This window comes from Chiloscyllium plagiosum, unplaced genomic scaffold (genome assembly GCF_037043375.1).
Source record: "Chiloscyllium plagiosum isolate Xiang-an unplaced genomic scaffold, Cpla_swu_hap1 HiC_scaffold_29, whole genome shotgun sequence".
In the NCBI taxonomy this organism is placed as follows: Eukaryota; Metazoa; Chordata; class Chondrichthyes; order Orectolobiformes; family Hemiscylliidae; genus Chiloscyllium; species Chiloscyllium plagiosum.
The window spans coordinates 12,094,094-12,117,330 of NW_028270167.1; the positions used below are offsets into that span (position 1 = coordinate 12,094,094).

At 41.2% G+C, this 23,237-nt stretch overlaps 1 protein-coding gene across 1 annotated transcript; it reads left to right on the forward strand.

Annotated features, from left to right (window-relative positions):
* Window positions 1–770: 770 nt before the first annotated feature.
* Window positions 771–23,237, forward strand: pafah1b2 (platelet-activating factor acetylhydrolase 1b, catalytic subunit 2). Its single transcript, XM_043676616.2, has 6 exons — window positions 771–908; window positions 10,559–10,758; window positions 12,489–12,578; window positions 16,457–16,573; window positions 16,805–16,927; window positions 18,294–23,237. The coding sequence occupies exons 2-6, from the start codon at window positions 10,678–10,680 to the stop codon at window positions 18,570–18,572; spliced, it is 690 nt and encodes a 229-aa protein (XP_043532551.2). The 5' UTR covers window positions 771–908; window positions 10,559–10,677; the 3' UTR covers window positions 18,573–23,237.

Here is a 23,237-nt window from a genome sequence, read left to right on the forward strand (position 1 = left end):
GGAATGCATTGCCTGCAATGGTAGTAGATTTGCCAAGTTTAAGTTCATTTAAGTCTTCATTGGACAGATTTATGGATGTAAATGGAATAGTGTAGATGGATGGGCTTCAGATTAGTAAGACAGGGCGGCGCAGCATCGAGGGCTGAAGGATCTGTACTGCGCTGTAATGTTCTATGTTCTATGTTCAATCCAAAAGCTTGCACATCCAAATATACCTGTTGGACTATAAACTGGTGTGTGATTTTTAACTTTGGAGTCAAGATTAGTGGTGCTGGAAAAGCACAGCAGGTCAGGCAGCATCCAAGGAGCAGGAAAATCAACGTTTCGGGCAAAAGCCCTTAATCAAGGGGGGGTTCCTAATGAAGGACGTTTGCCCGAAACATCGATTTTCCTGTTCCTCGGATGCTGCCTGACCTGCTGTGCTTGTCCAGCACCACTCTTATCTTGACTCTAATCTCCAGCATCTGCAGTACCCACTTCTGCTGAGATTATTTTTAACTTTGTCCACCCTAGTCCAACACCAACACCTCCACATCAGTCCTTTTGTCCCTCCTTGCAGCCTGCGCTGTTCCGCTGGAGCGCCACCAGGGGGCGCTGCCACGGAGGAGGGGGGGGTGGGAGGTGATCTGCGCACATGCGCTGGGAAAGGGGCGGGGCGCCGCCCCTGACAGATTGACGGGGAGGTCGACCAATGGGGTGCCGAGACGTCGGGGCCAATAGGGGTGCAAAGCGGGGGCGGGACTTCTGCCTGTTTGATTGGCAGGCACAGGCGGAAGTCGATGGAATGCTGTGGCTCCAGCTTGGATACATTTGTAGCGGAGGAGGAGAAGCCCCAGGACAGAAGGAGATCCCAGTGGATACAGAGGGAACCAGCAGTCGCAACTCACTCTGACTTCCCTCCAGTGCAGGTATCACCCACCTTGTGGTTGTCCAAGCCTTTCCCCATCCCTCCCTGAAATCTGCAGCTCTTCCTTCCAGACCTGCCCCCCAAGACCTAATGCTTGATGGCCTGCAAAAGCAGGATGCACATTCCAATTCTGTGGCATTGTTACGTCTTTTATTTTAAAAGAAATAAAAGGGTAACTCTCCTTTTTTTTATTACCCCCCCCCCCTCAAACTGTACGGAGTCTGTCGACGTCTACAGGTCAGGCTGCCGCCTCAAGCTGGTTTCTGACGAAAACCATTTCAGAATTTTTGTTTCAGAAAATGATGATTGGGTGCTGGCTGTGGAGGATGCAGGGTAACATGTCTGCAGGTACAGCAAGTCAAATAAACACCACGTCGTTGGCGTTTCTTATTGTTTCCTTGGAGAGAGCAAACACTGGTTTTTGACTTCTTTGAGGTGGAAAGTACATTTGGGAAATGATCTGTCCTGTTCAGGCGTGGTTAGGGTGGGAAATTGTACAATGTCATAGTTGGATCATGGACGTTTGGTGGGCCAGAGTAGAGGAGAGTTTGCACCTATCGGTGTTGGAACTCAAAAGATTATTTGATATTGATTGTGGTTGTTTACAATGGGAAAGTATTCATTTCCCAGCAGTCATATTGTTCATGAATCAAGCATATGTAAATTTTAAAAATCTTTAGGTCCCCAAAAATTTCAAATTGGTGTGAGGTATCTTTCTGTAGTTTAATGCTTTTTGTCGTTTGGAAATAAATGTTGCTACTTTAAGGTCTGATGAAATATGACAGATTTTGATCATTTGTTTACAGTCAATATGGATTTTGGCTCTTGAAATTTTTTAAAAATTGCCTCAGCATTAAGTCCAATTAAATGTGAAACAGTTTCTTATAAAACCTGTATTTCTTCCCCCCACCCTTTACTTTGTTACTTTTGTTTAAACAGTGCTGTAATCAGGAGGAAGGAAATGATTCTGATTTATGTTATATATATTTTAATTCTTATTTATTTTAATTTTATTTTTGTTGCCCATGTTTGGGCATTTTATGCCACACATATGGGCCTGATGAGAATTGAACCCTGGCCTTCTGGCACAGATATAGGGACTTGACCATTTCACCACCCTAAAATGTTATTCCTGACCATGAATTGAATCCAGGCTGCAGCGGTGAAAGCACCAAATCTTAACCGTCATGAAGGTCAACTGATGGGAGTTTACATATCTGATTACCATCAATGCAGATCATCAATAACCCTGGGATAATTGAATAGTCTATCCCATCTCAATTCAGTGTTAGTGAACAAGAAACCTCTCTAAAGCAGTGCTTCTGTCATCAGGGATGCTAATGGTCTAAGTTAAATGATTGTAAAATCAAATATAACCAACTGACAAAAATAAAGGTGTAATGTTCCTTTCTAAATTATTTTTTGAGTGGGACAAAAGTAGGCTGAGGGGTGACCTTTTATAGAGGTTCATAAAATCATGAGGGACATGGATAGGGTAAATAGACAAGGTCTTTTCCCTGGACTGGAGGAGTCCAGAGCTAGAAGGCATAGGTTTAGGGTGAGAGGGAAAGATTTAAGAGATCGAAGGGGCATCCTTTTCAATGTAGAGTTGTATGTATATGGAATGAGCTGCCAGAGGAAGTGGTGGAGGTTGGTACAGTTACAACATTTAAAAGGCATCTGGAGGGGGACATGAATAGGAAGGGTTTAGAGCGATATGAATCCTAGTGCTGGCAATTGGGACTAGACTAATTTAGGATATTTGGTTGGCATGGACGAGTTGGACTGAAGGGTCGATTTCCTGCTGTACATCTCTCTGACTCTGAATGAGAATCTGTTGTGTAAAAGCAGATTTGAGAAATGGTTCATAAGAACTAGGAGACTGAGTCAGCTGTCTGGCCCCTCGAGTCTGCTCCACCATTCAAAAAGATCTTTTCGTGGCCTCAGCTCCACTTACCTGCACTTTCACCGTATCCCTTAATTCCTTTATTGTTATTAAAAAAATCTGTCTTGGGTTTAAAAACGTTACTGAAGTAGCGTCAACTACTTCACTGGGCAAGGAATTCCATAGACTTAGAACTCCATGGGTGAAGAAATTCCTTTTCAATTCAGTCATAAATCTGCTCCCTCTAATCTTGAGCAGTGAAGACATCCTTTCTCCTACTGTCTTATCTATTCCCTTCATAATTGTATATGTTTCTATAAGATCCTTCCTCATTCTTCAAAATTCCAATGAATATAATCCCAGTCTGCTCAGTCTGTCCTCATAAGGCATTCCTCTTGCCTCTGGTTCAGTTTCATACAACAACTTCCTTTGGCATAATGAAACATCCCAGGATCTTTTTTACAGACGTATACAAAATAAAGTATGATATAGCATAAAGTTAATTTTCTGACTGCAATGAGGTTTTTCAGAGTGCCCAACAAGCCTCAGAGGGCATGATAACGCCATCGACTGGTTTAGTTTTTAAATAAGAGCCCGAAAGGAAGGTTCAAGACCCTAAGAGTCAGGGCAGTACAGGGTTGAAAAGTGTCTGAGAAACTCTAGTAAACCAGGCAGTGATGATTGGATGACGCCCAAATATAATTTTAACAAATCTGAAGAGTCCATGTGTGGAAGGTGGAGTTCGGGGAGAAAGATAGACTCCAACTTTGAGGTTTTGTAGAAGAACATGCTTGAGGATGAGGCTGTGTGAGATTTTTCAACACTGGAGATAATTGAAGGCTATTTTTAACTTTACTCTCTGGATAATTAACCAATCGTGAGAATAATCCAACTCTACAGAATCTGACTGAATTTCACTTCCAGATAATTGCGAATGGCCAGATTGTGCACGTGAAAGCAATCAAATCTACTAGTCAACAACAGGAAAAAAAACTGAAAATAACTCACTTCTTCTGTTAAATTCTGTTCTTTGCTTTGGGCATTTCGTAGAATTGACAGTACAGAAACAGACTGTTTGTCCCAACTGTTCAATGCCGATGTTTCTGCCTGTGTGAAAATTCCTGATTTTTGTTTGTTTGTGAGATGTGAGTGTTGTTGCTCTTGCTGCCTATCCCCAAAGCCCTTTGAGACTGCTTTCGTGAATCACTGCAATCATTGTGGTGTAAGGACTTGAGTGTTTTTAGGCAGAAGTTGGTCTCAGGTGAGGTCTGTTCAGTGTTTTTTGATTATTGTCATTTATCTCTTATCTCTGGCATCTTTGTATGGTCTTTTTGAGCTTTTTCCATTGCATCTTTATATTTTATTTTAGAGATCACAACTGTGCACAGTACTCCAAGTGTGATGTTAAGAGGTCCAACCTATTATCAAAAATTGCAGCATTGCGTATCTTGTTGAGACAAATTAGTGTAAAGTCACAGGTATGAGAGGTTTCTCGTTAAAGATGAACAGATGGTCACTTTTCCGGGCTGGTGTTTTAATTGTAAATCCTCTGTCAATAATTGCGTCAGTGCAGATGCTGCAGCATGAGATGGTTGTCAAGATGGTGGAATCCAGTGTACTTGGATGGTGTTCAAGGTTCAGAGCTACTGTATAGTACAGTTCAGTAACGTGAATTGCCTTTCTCAATGTTTTGTAGATGTCAAAGATTCGGTCTCAACACTTGGTAAAAAGGTACCAACAAAACCTCATTGTTATTGCCTGATTTGAGATATGCACGTGTATTTAAGGAATCACGTGGAATGTGGATAATTTTCCAAGGAATATAAAGGTTAAAAAGCATGAAATCAGCAGGTTCTAAAAGTAAGTGGGCTGAGAGTTAAATGCAGGTTAAGGCTGTTTGATTTTCTTGGTAATGGATCAGAAACAATGGAAATGCCACCAGTCATGAGCAGCTAATGAAGGTCAGGCTGTGTGTGTGTGTTTAAAATATCATAGGGAATCACCTCATTGTGCCTTCTAGCAGCTCAATTAAAACTGCATAAACTAGGTCTTTTTTTATGATTTTTTTTTGTGTTGGGCAATTAGACATACAGTGACCAAGTTCCTAATTTTTCTTATCACCCAATCGTTGTCTAGGTTGGGGTTGGAGCAAGTGGTGGGGAGACTTGAGCAGTGCTCTCTTTCCCCAGTAAGAGGCGTTTGTGAGACAGGTTTGTCACTTGTTTTTGTTTCCACATGTACTCTTCCTGTTCGATTTTGCAGGGAGGTAACATCCTGAGGGATCCTTATTGTGGGCTGTGTGTGAGAGTTACTTGTGCTGCCTTGAGTCCTATTACTCTGTTGTAGAACTAATGCACTGTATCTAACTGGTTTTAAGTATCATATGGTTCCTGTGGATTGTGTGGCCGAAGAATGGCTGTACTGAAAGAGTCTAGACTTGAAACATTACCTTGCTTTCTGTCCACGAATGCTATCTGACCCTCTGTGATCTCCAGCATTTATTTGTTTTCAGTACAGATTCCAGCATCTGCTGTAATTTGCTCCTAAGAATGGCTGTGTCATTTTGACAATAAGAAAATTGTCAAAAGCACGAGGCAGAGAGGAGACTGAGCATCCTACTGGGAACTGCATAAAAATAATCTTCTATTAGGGGAACCTTAAACCTCATGCAGAATGTCACGATGCCAAAACCTACTTCCTTCAGTGGCTGGTTCGACCTCTCTTGCAGCTCCCGATATGGTAGAGAGGCATCAACTGTGAAGTTGGCACTCAATTTGCTAAAATACATTAGTAGATGTGTGAAATTGTGACGCTTTGAACCTGGAATAAATACAACAGTACAGATTTTACACTTCTTAAACGTGTGCTGTGTCTCTGAGTTGCATTCTGAGCCCTGCGCAGAATACTGTTAGATGCTGGGCTGTTCTACATGCTGGGCAGAACAATGTTATGCAATGAATTTAGGATAGCACACAATGGTCTAGATACTACAATGACTTGGGCATTGGTCTTTCACATCTAAGACTAGGGTTCACGGTCTAGTCTGGATAGACAGGATGGACGTTCCCAATCACGTGAGTTTAATGATCTCAGTCCAGTTCTGTAGGCCATCAGCCTAGACAACAGGGAAACGTGATGACATTGTGGTAATGTCCCTGGATTAGTAATCCAAATGCCAAGGTTAATACTCTGGGGCATGATCCCATCATGGAATTTACTTTAATGATTAAATCCAGACTTGACAATCATTAATGTTTGTAAAGATCCATCTGGTTCATGGATGTCCATCAGGGAAGGAAATCTTCAATACTTACCTGGTCCAACCTACATGTGACTCCAAGCCCACAACAATGTGGCTGACGTGAATTGTCCACTGATATAGGCACTCTGTTCAAGGGCTTTTATGGATGGGGAACAAAGCAGACCTTGCCAGTGGTGCTCACATCTACGAAATACATTTTCTTTCAAAAAAAACAAAGCTAACACTAGTTTTGGCAGAGACTGCGAATGGGAAAGGTCAAAGAAGAGCACTTGAGTGCTCTATCCTGAAGCAGACACATGTATTAAGGCAGAGTAGAATTTTACTGTATGGCTAACTATATGGTGTAGATGCCCGAGGATTGCAGGAGCCTAATATAACATAAGAGTCTTGGAGATGTACAGCATTGAAACAGGCCCTTCGGTTCAACTCGTCCATACTGATAAGTTGTCCTAAATTAATCTAGTCCTATTATTCAGCATTTGGTCCATATCCCTCTACATGCTTCCTATTCATATACCCATCCAGATACCTTTCAAATGTATACCAGCCTCCGCCACTCCCTCTGGCGGCTCATTCCATACACGCCCCACCCTCTGCATGAAAATGTTGCCCCATAGGTCTCTTTTTAAATCTTTCCCCTCTCACCCTAAACCTATACCCTCTACTTTTGGTCTCCCTCAACCCCAGGCAAAAGACCTTGTCTATTTCCCCTATGCATGCCCCTCATGATTTTATAAACCTCTAAAAGGTCACCCCTCAGCCTCTGATGCTCAAGGGAAAACAGCCCCAGCCTATTCAGCCTCTCCCTATAGCTCAAACCCTCCAACCCTGGCAACGTCCTTGAAATTTCTTCTGAACCCTTTCAAGTTTCACAACATGCTTTCTATAGCAGGGTGACCAGAATTGTACACCGTATTCTAAATTTGGCCTAACCAATGTCTTGTGTAACCGCAACATGACCTCCCAACTCCTAATACTCTATGCACTGACCAATAAAGGCAAGCATACTAAATGCCAAAGCTTCACTATCCTAGCTGTTTCATCACCAATATTATTTCAAAAACAACAACTTCAATAAATTATTGTTAAAGCTTATTGGGGTAAGAGTGAATTGTTTGGTGCAACCAAAGCTTTTAATAAGCTTATAGTAAACGCAACAATTTTCCAGCTAATCGCAATTGCTACAATGATAATTAATATTGCATTCAGTCCTGGTCACTGCATTATAGGAAGGATGTGGAAACATTGAAAAGAGTACAGAGGAGATTTACTAGGTTGTTACCTGGTATGGAAGGAAGGTCTTATGAGGAAAGGCCGAGGGACTTAAGACTATTTTCATTTAAAGGGAAGAAGATTGAGAGGTGACTTAATTGAGACATATAATCAGAGGATTAGATAAGGTGGACAGTGAGAGCCTTTTTCCTCGGATGGTGATGGCTAGCACGAGGGGACTGAGTTTTAAATTGAGGGGTGACAGATATAGGACAGATGTCAGAAGTAGTTTCTTCACTCGGAGTAGTAGGGGCATGGAACAGTAGTAGACTCGCCAACTTTAAGGGCATTTAAATGGTCATTGGAAAACCTATAGATGAGAATAGAATAGTGTAGGTTAGTTAGGCTTCAGATTGGTTCCACAGGTCGGCGCAACATTGGGGGCCAAAGGGCCTGTACTGCACTGTAATGTTCTATGTTCTATATGTAATATCTGTAATGTTCTGTGTGCAGAATGATGAGTGTTTTTAATCTTTTTTGTTTGTCTACTGCATCGCACCAACAGAATTTGAGGTGTTAAAACTGCAGAATCTACAAAATGGCAGCCCCCTATTTAATTAATTCTTTTTAAGGAAAAGCATAATTCAGTGACAGGTACTAGGAGCGAAGTAACTCCCATTTGAGAATGTTGACAGTAGGCTCAGTGATGAATCTTGCTGTCATGTTGTGGTCTTAGCTCTCCTTGATCTATACCTCCCAGATGTGTTTTGACCTGCCTTGCTGGATCTCACCAGTGGTGCATTTAGCCAAGTGCTGGCCGTCCAATGCTATAGAGGTCTGCCTGGGTACTTGTACAAGTCATGGCACCCCTGACCCGATGACCAAGCCACTTAATGCTTAGCGTTTGGGGTATGTGCATTTGTGCTCTGCCTCTGACCCTCTCTCAGTGCTGCAATGCTGCAGCCAGCTTCCCCTCCATGATTTATGCATTCTGTTTGTCCTCAGTGCTGGTATGCTGGCTTCTGATGCAGAGCACACAGATGGCAGAAAGTACCTGAATTTGACTGACTGGTCAAATCACTAATATGTGCAAATAAATCCTGGATGTGGGGAGAAGGGTCTGTGGGTACCTTTCAGTTTCCTTTCTTAACCAGTTTCACCTTTTTTTCTGTCCTTTCTCTGACTCTCACCTCACCAGCCTCCCCCCTCATATTTTGTCAGGTTTTCATTTTGTCCTTTTGACATCTCCCTTCCTTTTGTATCCCTCGTTTTCTAATTTTTTTTTTACCCTTTTTAATGCCCCTTGATGTTCTCCTTCTGGAAGAAATTCATTGCAGACACTGCTAGTTCTGACAGCAAAACCTGAAGCTTCAACTGAGGCCGAATACTAATGACCGGGAATCTCTGAGTTTTCCCGGGATCCTAGTGTTATCCTTTACTCAGCGAAAGTCCAAGGAGGAACAATAATTGGTATCCTTGTCACGGGCGTTAAGCTACCACAGTGGTCTCCTGCTAAATTGGACATTGTCAATTGCAGCCTTTTGGGATTAAGTGACAGACGGAAGGCATTTGATGAGACCTAAGGATTATTGGAATGTTCCTAGAATGTGTGAGCAGCACTGATAGAGAGCTGCTTCACCCACAGGAGACTTGAGTTGGTGCAATTAGGAGCTGCTGAGGCTAGTGGTGGATTGGAAATGATGCAGCTCAGGGGTCCGTGCTTATACTGGCTGTGTGTATGAATGATCTCGCCCTGGAATGACCTCGGAATTTGCTGCTCACCTGAGGTTTAACAGCAGAATTGGTAATATGATTGTAGCAAGAATGACAGATGCGATTTAATTTTGTTAAATATGAAGCAATATATTTGAATAAATAATGAATTCCTATACCAAAGAAAACGTTCACATTGAGATTGTCCTTGTAGCAGCAACTATTTGTTGGTTTGAGTAAAGAATGGTTAAATTTGTAAAGAAAGGCTTTCATTTATATATCAACATTCACAAGTTTAGGACATGTCGCAGGAGTTTACACCCAATTTAAATATTTTTGAAATGGATTCACTGTTGTCATGCGAGAAAGATAGGAACTAGTTTGCACATAACACATTCCCCCCATCAGCAACGAGACAAGGACCAAATACGCTGCCTCACTGATGTTGGTCAAAGAATAAATAATAGCTCAGTCGTGTTTGGGAGAATTTCCCTGACCTCTTTCAGAATAATGCCACAGCTTTGTTTTTACATCCACTTGAGATGAGACCTTAGCTCACCATCTTGCCTGAAAGACAGCATCTCTAACGGGCATAACACTTCTTCATTCCTGCACTGGACTGATTGCCTAGAATTTGTGCTCACGTCCCTGAAATGGGACTTGAACCACAAAATTCTGACACAAGAGATGATGGTACAGGTCTCCAGTGTATCACTGTGCACAGTCACCATCGCTCTCTGTTGGAATAAATCTAGTCTTTTCAACTAAGCCATTGTGTGCTGATCTGGTCTTCTGAGGTTGATTTAAAATTCAAGCAAGGGCAAGGGGTAACCAGGATGCAGATTTGGTGTGGGATATTTTATAAAAGATAAAATCAGTGGTTCTTACATAGAGGAGAAAGAATTGGGATGAGCTAGCTTGTGCTCTGTTTGGTTTATGTTGATTCAACCAAGATTTGAGCCTTAGAAAATCTGACCTTTTCCATTTAGAAAGAATAAGAATTCGATAAAGATAAATGAAATTAGGCTGAGACTGGCTTTCTCGTGAATCCAGCAGCCAGCTGGGAGCTATCACCTTGCGATTGGATTTGGTGGAAAATATCAGTCACACTCCCCAGGGGAGTGACCCATAACCTAGGCAAACGTACAGGGATTATTCTCATCATAGGTATGAGGCCTAGAGTGGGCAAGTCTTGAATCTATCTTTAATAAATACTGAACCATAAAATGGAGTTGCACACTTAGTTAGAAACACACCCTGCTGGAAATAGTTGGCAGGTCTGGCAGCATGGGTAAAGAGGAAAATAGTTAGCATTTCAAGTCTGACCTGTCCTCAAAATTGGAAGAAACTTCTGGACATGTAGAGACAGGAAATGGAGGTGGAAGGTAAAGATAAAATAGGGTGGTGATGGAATAATAGAGACACAAAAGATGGGTATAGAGGAGGTGTAAATGATAGTAACAGAACCATTCATTACCAATGCCAGGGTGAATGGGAGCAGTGTCTATAATCTAAAGTTATTTAAACTGAGCATTGAAGCTAGGAAGTTTAATTGTTTATTTCTTTGTTGTCTCTGCAGGGCTGTTTTTAACCAAGAAGCACTGAGCACCCCAGCTTTGAGTGCTGATTTCACACTTGAGTCGCTGCTCCCAGCATTATTCCTGGTGTTCCGGTTTGGAAACCACCTCAAGGAAAACAATGAGCCAAGAGGGTTTAAACTCCGCTGCAGTCCCACTCTGTGCAGAGGATGTCCAGGGAGACGGTCGCTGGAAGTCACTGGTAAGAATTTCAGCGCGCGTCTGTGAGCAGCCAGTAATCGTAAGAAGCTGAGTTTGATCACAACACCAATAGCAACAAGCCTTTTAAACGCTGAGGTTCTGTGCAATTTTTCTCACCACTAAATTAATTCTGTCCCCTCCCCAGGATGCTACAGTTTTTCTTTTGGTGGTTACACACCATCTTGGCCATCTGAAACAGAAACAGTAACTAGACTAAAACGTTGGGTAAGGCAGCTGTTGTAGCAGATCTGCCTCTTCATCTCATCCTGACTGTTGTTGTGTTGATCAATCATCGGTGAGTGAAAGTGACATGTTTTGCACTTGCTCCTGTTAGGTAAGAGGCCCCACCACTTGGTAGCTTACACAGTTGATCTGCAGACTTAGCAACTGGAAAGTTTTCATTTTGAGCCCCTTAAATCTCTCCCAAGTATCAACACGTAGCAGAACACAAAACTTCAGAATTAGGAGTATTTTTTAAAAGTAGTTTTTACAATTGCTGTGAAAAGTGAAAGATGGAGGAGCAACAGGTCAGGCCTTAATGGCTGTAAAACACTTTGGAAAGTCCTGAAAGTATGATAGGTGCTATATAAATCCAACTTCTTTGTGATATAATGTCATTTCCTATGGTACAATAGAGTTAATGATTGGATCCAACTCTTTCTGAAAGATCAACTTGAAAGTGCAGCAAGGTTTGTGATCCTCCAAGTCTCGTTCTTCATTGTTTCTTTGTTTATCTTGAGTGGAACACCTCTACATCTCTATGACATAATAAGAGTCATGGTTAGTGGATATTTTTCTATAACATTATAAACACTGGATGACTAAGACCCTGTGCAAGATTGAGTCAGCAACCAGAGGGTGTACAGTAGTCATTGTGAAACTGCACCTTCTGACTTCTTTACCGAGTAGAAAACTGTAACTTCCTGCTCACTTTGGCACAACTCAAACGACATTTCAAGAAAATTTGTTTAAATTCATTATCTCGCCTGACAGTGATTATTATAGTGAGCCAGAACGTTATGCCTTCACTTCTGAATCACGTGTGACTTACTGTGATCCAGTTTTCTTTGGGTATACATGTTACGTAAAAATTCCCTTAATGCCATTAGTAATGCAGAGGTTTATAGGTGTTGTGCAAGTTTGAGAAGCTATTCTGAAAACCAAGGGTTGCCTCAGAGTGGGGGTTGATATCCAAGTGGGGTCTTGAACTCTGATGCAGTGGTAGTGGCTGTGGAGCTCTGATCAGGTTGTAACAGTACTGGTAAAACATTGGGAAGCATTGTCGTGTGTTTTAACTGCAAAAAATTCCTCTTAATTAATCAGAGCTGCATCGAATTCATAGTGTTGATATATAAAGGTATACTTCACCCTACACGCCACATGTATATTTATCTGTCCCACCAATTATTTCTTCTGTGTCTTGTTGTAGCCACTTATTTCCCAATTGATCATTGACTACCATAAAAGGTACTGATCAAAGCTAACTAAGGAACAGTAAGAAACTGGGATGGGAACAATACGCTCTAACAGGATAAACCAACTTATTTGTTTCAGCTTATCTTGTGATTTCTGCATTGACTTGATTAAACCCAGGATCATTTTCTGTCAATAATCAACTCAGGAAAAAAATGTAGCTGCCCCCATGTGGTATCTAGTGCATTTATCTGAAACGGTTGAGATACTTTATTGAGCAGAACGGTGCAAGTTTCAATGAGATTTTTACACCTACAGCACAACCGATTTGTCCTGGACTGCAAGGATAAAGAGCCTGATGTCCTTTTTGTAGGTGATTCCATGGTGCAACTTCTGCAGCAATATGAGGTAAGTGAGCTCTTGATTATCTTTTCAGGGTCAATTGTCAGTAATCATTTTGTTTTCATTCAATTCTTGAGATGCAGATGTGGCCGATTAGACTGCGATTTGCCACCCATCCTTGATCCCCTGAGACTTGCTTCAGAGGACACTTGAGAGTCAAACATATTGGTGTGGGACCAGAATGACTACTGAGTAAAAATGGAAGAAAGTTCCCTAACGGACATTGGTGTTCCAGTTGACTTTGTACAATTCCCCAGTGTCATGGGCATTTTTACTGGAATCCATTTATTTTGTGATTTGTTTTGAAACTGAATTTAAATGCTTAAATTTTGCTGGTGGGGATTTGACTTGAATGCCCTGAATTCTTTGCCCTGTCCTCTGAAGTTCCATTTATTGGTAAACTCTCACAACTACTATTGCCAAGGTCAAGGAAGTCCTCAATAAATGAATAAAACATTTAGTATTGCTGAAAATTGTCACATTTGTTTGTGGAAGCTTTCACTTTCATAATTCACAAAAATACCAGTGTGAAGGAGGAACTACATCTTATATACCTCAAAAGAGTCCACGGATCCGTTGTGAGTGGTCTTTAACCTTTTCACAAGTGTTGCCATGGAGAATGAAGTAGGCCATGACTTCTCCATGGCAACATCTCTGCCAATCATTGTCCACCTACCAACTAATCAACGCTCTGTTCTCCAAATAGTATGGAAGTTGTTCACCCTTTACCTTGGTATTCTTGCAAATTTTCCTGATGAGTAAAAGAGGAAAGACTTTGACACGATGTGTCTGTTTTTTCGTAATTCTCAAGTTATGCACTTCCAAATTAATACGGGTTATTACGAATCCTTGTGCAACTCCAACAGCACATGATGTGGCTTTGGTATCATGTGCTATTCAATGCCAATGTCATTCAGTCCATTCATTTGTCCCCTTGCTGTAGTTATGGATCGGATCAAGCCCCCTCAAAATATATTAAGACCATAGCCTAGACCCTAATTTTTTTTAATCTGAAAGGTAAATGTGAGGTGCAGATTTCCCAATGCAATTCAATTGGACATCTATTCAATGTTAAGCAAAATGCAATTTATTCAAACACTATGTTAAAAGACAACAAAATAAAGAAGGAATTGGAATAACTCTGCTGGAAAATTTTAAGAGTAATAGATCCAGTAACTAGCATTTGGATGGGTATATGAATAGGAAGGGTTTGGAGGGATATGGGCCGGGTGCTGGCAAATGGGACTAGATTGGGTTGGGATATCTGGTCGGCATGGACGGATTGGACCAAAGTGTCTGTTTCTATGCTGTACATCTCTATGACTCTAATTGTTCTAATATAGTAACCTCCCGTAAATGCACTGTTGGCAAAAAAGGCAAATTCAGAAACAGATTGTCTCATGTGCAGCTTCCATAGCAGGCAAAGAACTCCCAGCTTTTAGCTGTAATCGAGAGAGGGACAAAACCCCAATGGCAACAGCTGAAAGCTAAACCTAAATGCCCTTGTTCTATAAGGACTTGACCAGGGTCATTTGGGCTGCTTCTGTTTTTCTAACTTTCAAAGAACATCACCCAAGGCTTCACCAAGTTTTTTTTATCTTCTCATCGGTACCTGTCCCCTATTCTCTATCTCAATGAAATCAGGACAAAACAGCCCTCTTAAGGCCAATAAATTGTCATACTGTCCATCAATGTCACAAGAAGCTTAATTGCTATAACATTTAAATGGAAGTATAATTGCATAAGCGACATTTCCCCCCCCATGGGGATTGCCCATTACCTAAGCTAGGGTTTCCAGGACCTCAGACAAAGTCTGATGAGTGTAATTTGAAAAGCTGATGTTTGGCATGGCTCGGATGAGCTACATATGGACATGGATCACAGAATAGAGGAAGTAAAAGCAATATGTGGCAGATACTAGCAATTTGAAAAAAAAATTAAAATGGAAATACTCAACAGATCAGGCAGCACCTGTGGGAAAGAAATAGTGAGTGCCTCAGGCCTCTGACATTTCATCAGTTTTGCTCACAGCTTAAAAGGACTTTAACATTTTTTGTTTTAAACGTCAGAGGAAGTGCCCTGAAGAAGTTTGCTACTTTAAGGAAATTGTAATATTTAATGCTGCTAGACAGGCAGGGACGATTGGCAAAGTGTAAAGTTTTTTTTAAAATACCGAGGTGGGTGAATGACTCTCTGGTTTACAAACCTGCTCCTTAATTCTTGAGACTCGGCCTATCGCCCAGCCCCCAACTAATTGGGTGAAAGTCTGTCATCTTTAAGCTCTTAGCCCATCAGTCAAGCTTCTCAATTGTTGCACATTGGATTGATAGACTCATTCAGGCAATTGAAGTGATGCATAGACTGAGGAGGACTGATGTCCTGGCCTTGGGGTTAAGATTTTCAGAGTGTCTTTACACAGGCATATGAGTTAGGAGTAAGTCATTTGCCTCTTCAAGATTGCTTAGTCATTTGATAAGGTCATGGCTGATCCAGCTCTATTTTCCTGTTAACGCTCCTACACCTTTTGACTTGCTTGTCAGTCAAGAATCCATTTAACTCTTCCTTAAATATTCACTGCCCCTGCCTCCACCGTGCTCTGATGAAGAGTGTAACTGAGATTTTCAGGTTGACAACACTTAACAGGTAGAGTGCCGTGGAGATTGGTGCTGAGGGCTCGATTATTTACAATCTGTATCAATGACTTCAAATGAAGACACTGAATGTCTCCTTGCTAAATTTGCTGATACTGCAACGTTGGTGGGAGAGGAAGTTGTGAGGAGGATATAAGGAGTCCACAAAGGAATGGAGATCTCTTAAGTGAGTTGGAAAAAGTATAATGTGGGAAAATGTGAACTCGTTCATTTTGGCAGGAAGAATAGAAAAAACAGCAGGTGATAGGTTGTCCGACTCAAGGGATGTGGGTGTCCTTGTGCACGAAGCACAAAGTGAATACTGAGGTGCATCAAGTGATTAGGAAGGCAACAGAATGTAGAGAAGTTACGAACAGTTGGGCAGGATGTTGGTACAGTTTTGGTCTCATTTATCTCAGGGCATAACTACATTAGAAACAGTGCACCGAAGATTCACCTGACTGATTCCTGTGGTGTCGGGTTTATCTAATGAGGAATGGTTGGACGGGTTGGGCCTCTGTGAACTGAAATTTGGAACAATGCGAGGGATGGTCGTGTTCAGATATAAGACCTTGAGGGCACTTAACAGGATGGATACTGAGAGGATGCTTCCTCTTCTGGGAGAAACCTGACTAGGGGACTCAGCTTAAAAATAGGAAGCCTCCTGTTTAAAAGAGTTTTAGTTGTTGGCCGATTCACCTGAGCAAGATTTGGTTATTGCTGAGGTCGTTTATAAAGAAAAGTGCTTTCCCTTCCTGAGCCATGACATCTCTCCAATTTGGCGCACTCTCTGCCACCATCCAGCAGCTGGAGGGTGGTAGCAAATAATAGCCATGGTCCGAGGGAGGGAAATCGATGGTGTTGTGAATTGAGCAAAGTTGTCAAACCAAAGGGAAAAATGTTGTTTCTGAAAAGTATTCTGATGGAGGAGGTATGTGTACCTTTGTCCCTATCTCCAGTTTGCACATACATGTAACATTGTAAAACTTTGGAAGTCTTTTTCGTTCCTTTTAATGTCTGGTGAATGAAGGAGACCCGAATAACTGTTACTTGCATACGCTGAACACTGAACGCCCTTTTTTAAAATTTAATTACCTATCCCCAGTTGTTTCATGGAGGACCAATGCAAACCCAGTGTAATACTAGATCAGAGTGATTGCATCTCATTTAATGTCAATTTAGTTTGATTCAATCTAAATAAAAATCTTGAAAGGCTGGTATGGCAATTACGTTTAGTTTTCTTTGTTTGGACAGATCTGGAGGGACCTGTTCTCGCCACTGCATGCACTTAACTTTGGGATTGGAGGAGATACCACACGACATGTCTTATGGAGGCTTGAGAATGGAGAACTAGAAAACATCAAACCCAAGGTAAGGAGAGAACAGGACGTCCAACCAACTTAACCCTGTTATAGATTGTACTAAAGTCCTTTTTGAAATATATCTATCCATGCAAAATACATTGCTGGTCCCTCAATCTGCTAACCTGATCAGATTGAAATAATTATTAGATGTAAAGTTTTAACTGCTTGGTTGATGTGATTGTTCTAATTTTAATGAAGTTGAATACTAGGGTTGAGTAAAAGTGCAAACTGTTTGCAGGTAATTGTCCTCTGGGTGGGGACCAACAACCATGAACACACAGCTGAGGAAGTAGTTGGTGGGATCGAGGCTATTGTGCACCTCATTAACATAAGGCAACCTCAGGCCAAAGTGGTGGTTTTGGTGAGTGGATTTTTAAATTCTGTTCCTGTGTACAAATTGCTTTTGCCTCTTCCCTTTCTTTGAGAGTGAAAAGGCGGCATGTTTGTTTGCCGTCTTACCATTTTGTTCCAAAGGCTGATAGGATTGTGACTTGGAAGTCATTTGTACACCCCACAAATGGCAGAGCAGTTGTTCGATTAACCAATCACCAGGACGGCACATTTTGTGTTTGAGACTGACGTATTTTCTCATAAGGTGGATTCCTAGATCACCTCGGGGACTGATTGAGATAAATGTGACAGCCTCTGCTTTGGGGGTGTTTCAATCTCCTCAGACCCAATGTCATATATCTCCTGCAAGCTGTTTATCAAACAAGAACATGACTCCAGACCCACAGCAATGTGGTTGACACTTAACTGCCCTCTGGGCAATTAGGGCTAATGATAAATGCTGGCCCACATTCCGTGTATTAATTTAAAAAAGAGACCTGAGAACAGATTAATTTTCAGTCAATGCTCTCTTCTTGGTAATAGCTGGTAGTGCACAGGGTGTTAAATAAGAAAACATAGTATGGTGTGTTGCAGAGCTGCTAGTATATTGCCACATGAAGGCTGTGGGTGCACAGTCATCTGTGAAAAACTGCTGTGTTGCCTGGTGCTTAGCCCTGGGGAAGGATGGGAGAAGTATAGGAAGAAACAGACCTGGATTGTGCTGGAGCCAGAACAGCATCTGCAGAGACCTTTAACAAACAGGCAGCTAATTGCTGTGAATGAAATGATGTGTGGAGCCATGAGAGAAAGATGGGAGAGTAAACCACTAACAGGAGAGCTATTGCCTTTCTGAGGGGAAAGTGAGGACTGCAGATGCTGGAGATCAGAGCTGAAAATGTGTTGCTGGAAAAGCGCAGCAGGTCAGGCAGCATCCAAGAAGCAGGAGAATCAACGTTTCGGGCTCATGACCTGCTGCGCTTTTCCAGCAACACATTTTCAGCTATTGCCTTTCTGACCCCAGCAACCTCGAAGCCAGAGAATGAATTTATTTCATTTTGCAAAAATGATGATAAAATAAAATCAGCACAGTCTCAGAGGGCCATAAGAGAGAGAGAGAGAGAGGAAGAGAGATGATTGGTGGTGGTTTAACCTGAGGGTCGCTAGGAGAAGGCAGAGTTGAGGAGGTGGGACCTTAATGGTAACCTCAGCCAGTGCAGGAACTATGGGGGAAATCTGCTTTTGACGATCTGTGACCTGGGAGAACTTAATAGCAAATCCCAAACAAACCAGCATACAGTTTGCTTGGAAAGTGCAAAGCAAAGAGAAAGAGCCTTTCTATCAAAAGAGGGTAATCGCTGTTTGTCACCTTGTTTTACTTTGTGATGGTTCTCTTTCAGGGTCTCCTGCCACGTGGTGAGAAGCCCAATCCTTTGCGAGAGAAGAATGCGGAGGTGAACGTGCTGTTGAAGAGATCTGTCTTGAAGTTCCCGAATATGCAGTTCTTGAATGTTGATGCAGAGTTTGTGCATTCCGATGGGACCATCTCCCATCATGACATGTTTGATTACTTGCACCTCACCCAAATCGGCTATGCCAAAGTCTGCAAACCTGTCTATGAACTGCTAGTTCAGCTCCTGGAGGAGACACCTGAGGAGAAACAAGCCACCCTGGCGTGATTGCATCCAAACCCTTCATATTGTCATTGCCATCTCTTTTAAACTGGGATCCGACCAGAGCTACATATAGAATCCTGCAACACTCCTGCCTGGAACATTTGAGTCAAGGCACCCTGATTTGTTTCAATATTTTGAAGTGCAGGGTTCCCTTGTGAAGTGGACACTGTTTGTTCTATATCAAAGCATTAGGCTACATTTGAAATAGACAGTGCAGTTTATATATGCATTGTTCTGTTACTGTCATTTGGCATAATGAGGTCATTCATGTTGAATATAGTTGTGCGTCTGCAATAATTAGCCATTGGACACCATCTACTATAGATAAAGACACCTGTCTTCCATTGATTTTATCGCTGACTTGGTGTAATGCGAACCCCTATTTACATCCAAATCTCTTTTAAGCATAGATATAGTGGCCACAGAAGATAGCCTGTTGGTAGTTGTATGGTACAGATATTCTTTTTACAAAAATTGACTCGTTCAGATTTTTCCAACACTGCGTGTTAGTCTCCAGTACTTTGTAAATACTGCGGTAAGGAGCTGTGGAGACCTCTAGTGGTAGTAGGAGTATTGTCTTTTCATTTTGGGTTAACCACTGCTGAGTACAGCTGACATGTTTGCTTCCATTCTAAGACATTTGATGTCTTTATGTTCCTGACTTCAAATTCTTAATGTAATTAGTCATATTTGAAATGGAAAGGCTTTCTGTTTCTATGGTTGCCAATCACCATGTTGTGAGTGAGAATCCTGTTCTGCTACTACTTTCTTTAATTAGAGTCTGTCATGCAGCACAGGGAGAGGAACAACAAAGGAGTCCTTATATAGTTTTAATTCTTGTCGGTCTCTTTCCACACTCTTCTACTTTTGTTTTGTTTCAGTGAACTCTAGAGGAATTGGCTTTGTGTGTGAATGGGTTTGGTACATGTCTTGATGCCTTTGTAACATGAATGCACCTTCACAACATTATTTGCCACAGAAGCAGATCATGGGTGTAGCACTGCATTTAGGGTAAGAAATCCCCTCCCCACCAACATCACTGAGAGCAGGTTTTCCACAGAGTAAAGATGTCTGTTAACATCCACCTGTTCTTTAGAGACGTACATCTGTTGTTGCAGGAAGTCATGCAGTCAGTAATTTGACAATTTAATAATACACCACATAAGTTAGGAGTATTCCTAGCAACTAAAAGGGAGAGTGTTTTGGATAGCACAGCAAAAAGGTCGGATGTTTACTATCCCTCTCAGCAGAGGTGATAGTGTTGCTTCCTGCTGAACCCGATCTATGGGCTGCGATACCTGCTGCTGAGTAGGCCCTGCCTTGCTATCTTTGAGGTTGGTTGTGAAACTGGTGCCACGAGGAAACAGGCAAGGTTCATTAATGTGTTACTGGGTGTAAAGTACAATATTTATGTGGCTTTCCCTGCTGAGGAAATCTTGGAAATGACTTGGTGAAGGAAATTTCTGTGTGAGGACACTGCATATATTCAGTTTTAATAAATATATAAACCCTGCTTCTAGAGCTAGCTTACCTATCAGGATCAGTTTATCTTTAATTAGTATCAGTTTTTCAGATTTTTATTTGTTTTGTACCTTAATTCTGTTTAACTTCATTGCTCCCAGTGGGGAATATGTAACAAAACCAGAGGATGTGGGTGTCTTGGTTCCAGAATATAATTTGCAATACACTTTTACTTGGGCTTTGACCAATATTAATAGCATTATATGATGGGAAAGGGAGAGAGAGGAGGCCATGTGCAGGTTGGCAGTGCAATAGAGACGTGTAGGAGAGGGTTTTACTTTGTAGGAACTTTTTATCATGTAATTGATCTGCACTTTCTCATTTGACCTCCTTTCTTGTTCTTTCAATTGTCTCATGAATGAACTTTGGATCACACATATGGTGGCAGCCACGTCATCTGACTCCCAGGTAACTGAAGAGTAATATTTGAAACCAGCAGAGTCTGAAGTGACTCTTCATTGTGACGTATCTTTATTAATCTATTGGCTGCTAGTTTGTGAACAGCTTCAAACACTATTTCAGAACCAATGAATGACTTTGGTCTCAGTGATTTAGAACAGCCATATTTACATCATTGCTTACCCTTGATGTTGGGCAGAATGTGACCAAGCAACTCCCAAATTTAATGTGATCAAGGCACTAGGGATCACCTGAAAGCAACTCCAAATATTAGAGACCAGTTGGAATGGGTGGGGTAGTTGTGAAACTATTAACCAAAGTACCAGCGGTATCTTGGGTAAATACTATCAGATTAGTGACCTTTATTGCCAACTGACATTGCAGGAAAAACATGTTCCACACCTGTCAGTTTTGTTTTTAATGAAATTTTAAGAAAGTTTGTGAATTCTCCTTTTAAGTCCTGATTTGGATATTGTCCTTACAACAAAAGCAACTGCTATTGATAGAGGAGCCCTGATCCTAATATGCCGCATGGAGTGAATTGCAGGATTCTATATGCTGCTGCATTGATGCAACTTAACAGAGATCTAGCTATATTGTTCCATTTTGAAATGTACACATCGTGAAGTATTATCCCTGGCTGTTTACTCCATTAATACTGCACAAGTAAATACCTGTCTGCATTCTGAAATGCCTGCAGTAATGATATACTGAAATGATCTGTTAACCTGGCCACCTGGATCTGAACACACTGCACAATGCCCTCTTTAGCTTAATTCTTGTAAATCTCTGACATTTCCAAACCCCACTTTTCAGTTCGTAAGTTGACTTATTTTGTATAATCCTCCATGTTACAGTTGTGAAGGTGGTGCAACTAGTACACGCGTGCCATCTCCTGCTAGTAGGTAACCGCTGTGCAGTTTTGCATACCTAGATATTTACAGGCTGACCGAAGTAGAGTGTGTGGGACTGAACCCGACAAAGCAGTAGTTACTGATTACAGTGTAAACTGGGTTGTGTCCCTGAGAATAGTCAAAAGGAGAGTTCTGCTGGAAAACCTTGTGTAAGACAGTTTGCCCAACATGGTTTGGAAGGGATCAGGAATTGTACATAATAGGGTTGGATAAGCACCTCACATTCAGTTTTTATGTTTGTAAATGTATGTAATTAAAATTACTCCAATTCCAGAAGAGAAGTGAAATTAATGCTGTACTTAAACATCAGTCAACAATTCCTCTTAGTAAACAACACTGTAGCTAGGAATATGCCCTGTGAATTCCTTTGGGCTGGTATTATGCACTTTGCTTCAGTGGCCTGAACAACTAGGACTTTAATATTCTAATCATTGTGAGCTTTTTTTCTTCCTTTCTTTCTTTCTTTCTTTCTTTCTTTCTTTCTTTCTTGATGTTTAAAAATCTCTGCTCTGTAACTTGAATGCTATCTTGCATTAGTCAAGGACAGATTAGGCATCAGAAGTAGCATGGTCTGCAGTAATGCTTACCCAAAACTAAGGTGCAAATTATGTAGCCATTTGCTTGACCTAAATAAACAAACTGCAAGTTGTCAAACTGTCCAGCTGGGAGGCATGAAGGAAGAAGAGAAGGTAATATCAATGAAAGGAGTTATATTCCTGTTTGGGTTTATAATTCTGTGTGAAGTCCCAGGCTTTCTGGCATATTGCCTTCTGACGGACTGGTAGATGCACTGAATCAAGTCCTGTGAGCATAAGCCCAGCATTGATAGGACAGGATCATATCTAATGCAACGGCTGCTTCCATTTCTTTTCTCAAATCCATAAATGCTTTCATGCAAAGTTGATTGGTTTGTTTCCCATCACCTGTGTTACTGTTCACTGTTATCCAACGTGCCTCCAACTTAATGCACATCTTCTGCATCGAACGTCCCTGAAAAACCTTTAAAATATGTATGTCATTTATGTTTTGCCAGCCATGTTAATGTTAAACTAGTTGTGGGAAAATGCTAAGAATTTACAGAAGCAGCTGAAGATGTTTTGTTCCCATGTTCAATTCTGCAGTCAGATTTATGAGAGGTGACTGATACAACTGCCTGTCCTCGATTTAACACAGCAGAACAGGACACAAAGTACAGTGTGTGGAGTACTTGTCCTGATCGAATTAAGAGGATGTGAAGTAACACCCTAAGCTCAATGCATGGATGGCTCTATGATTTTCTATTTAGCAAAAGAACCACTTAGCCATATTTACACTCTGCTCATTTCGTTAAGCAGGTCTCTGATCCAAAAGATGTACTCCTATTTTCCCACCCCTCCATATTAAAGTTTTTTCATACTGTTTTTACAAAGATATGTTGAAGAAGAATTTCTGGAACCATGATGTGTTGACTGTAGGCACACTACATTATGCTGAAAAAAAGATTCACCAAAAGGCTTTTTTGAAAATATTTCCTGCATTCTCATATTTTACTATTCAGATATTGGCATGTATGATCTCTGTGCAAGGTTATGCTTCCAGAAACACATTGTATAGTAATGCTTGATAAAACTCTGTGCAGTAGCCAAATACATGTGTGTTACATGTAAGATTGAAGAAGGCATACAGTACTGCTTACTTGTTTGGATGACTTGCTGAATGGTAGTATATATGCTATTTAAAAAAAAAGAATGTGTAGCTGTTATCAGACACCTGACAGCAGTGGTGTGTTATGCTTAAATGTACTGGTAATTTATGCTTTAATGTACTGTATTAAAATTAAGAAATGTTAAAACTG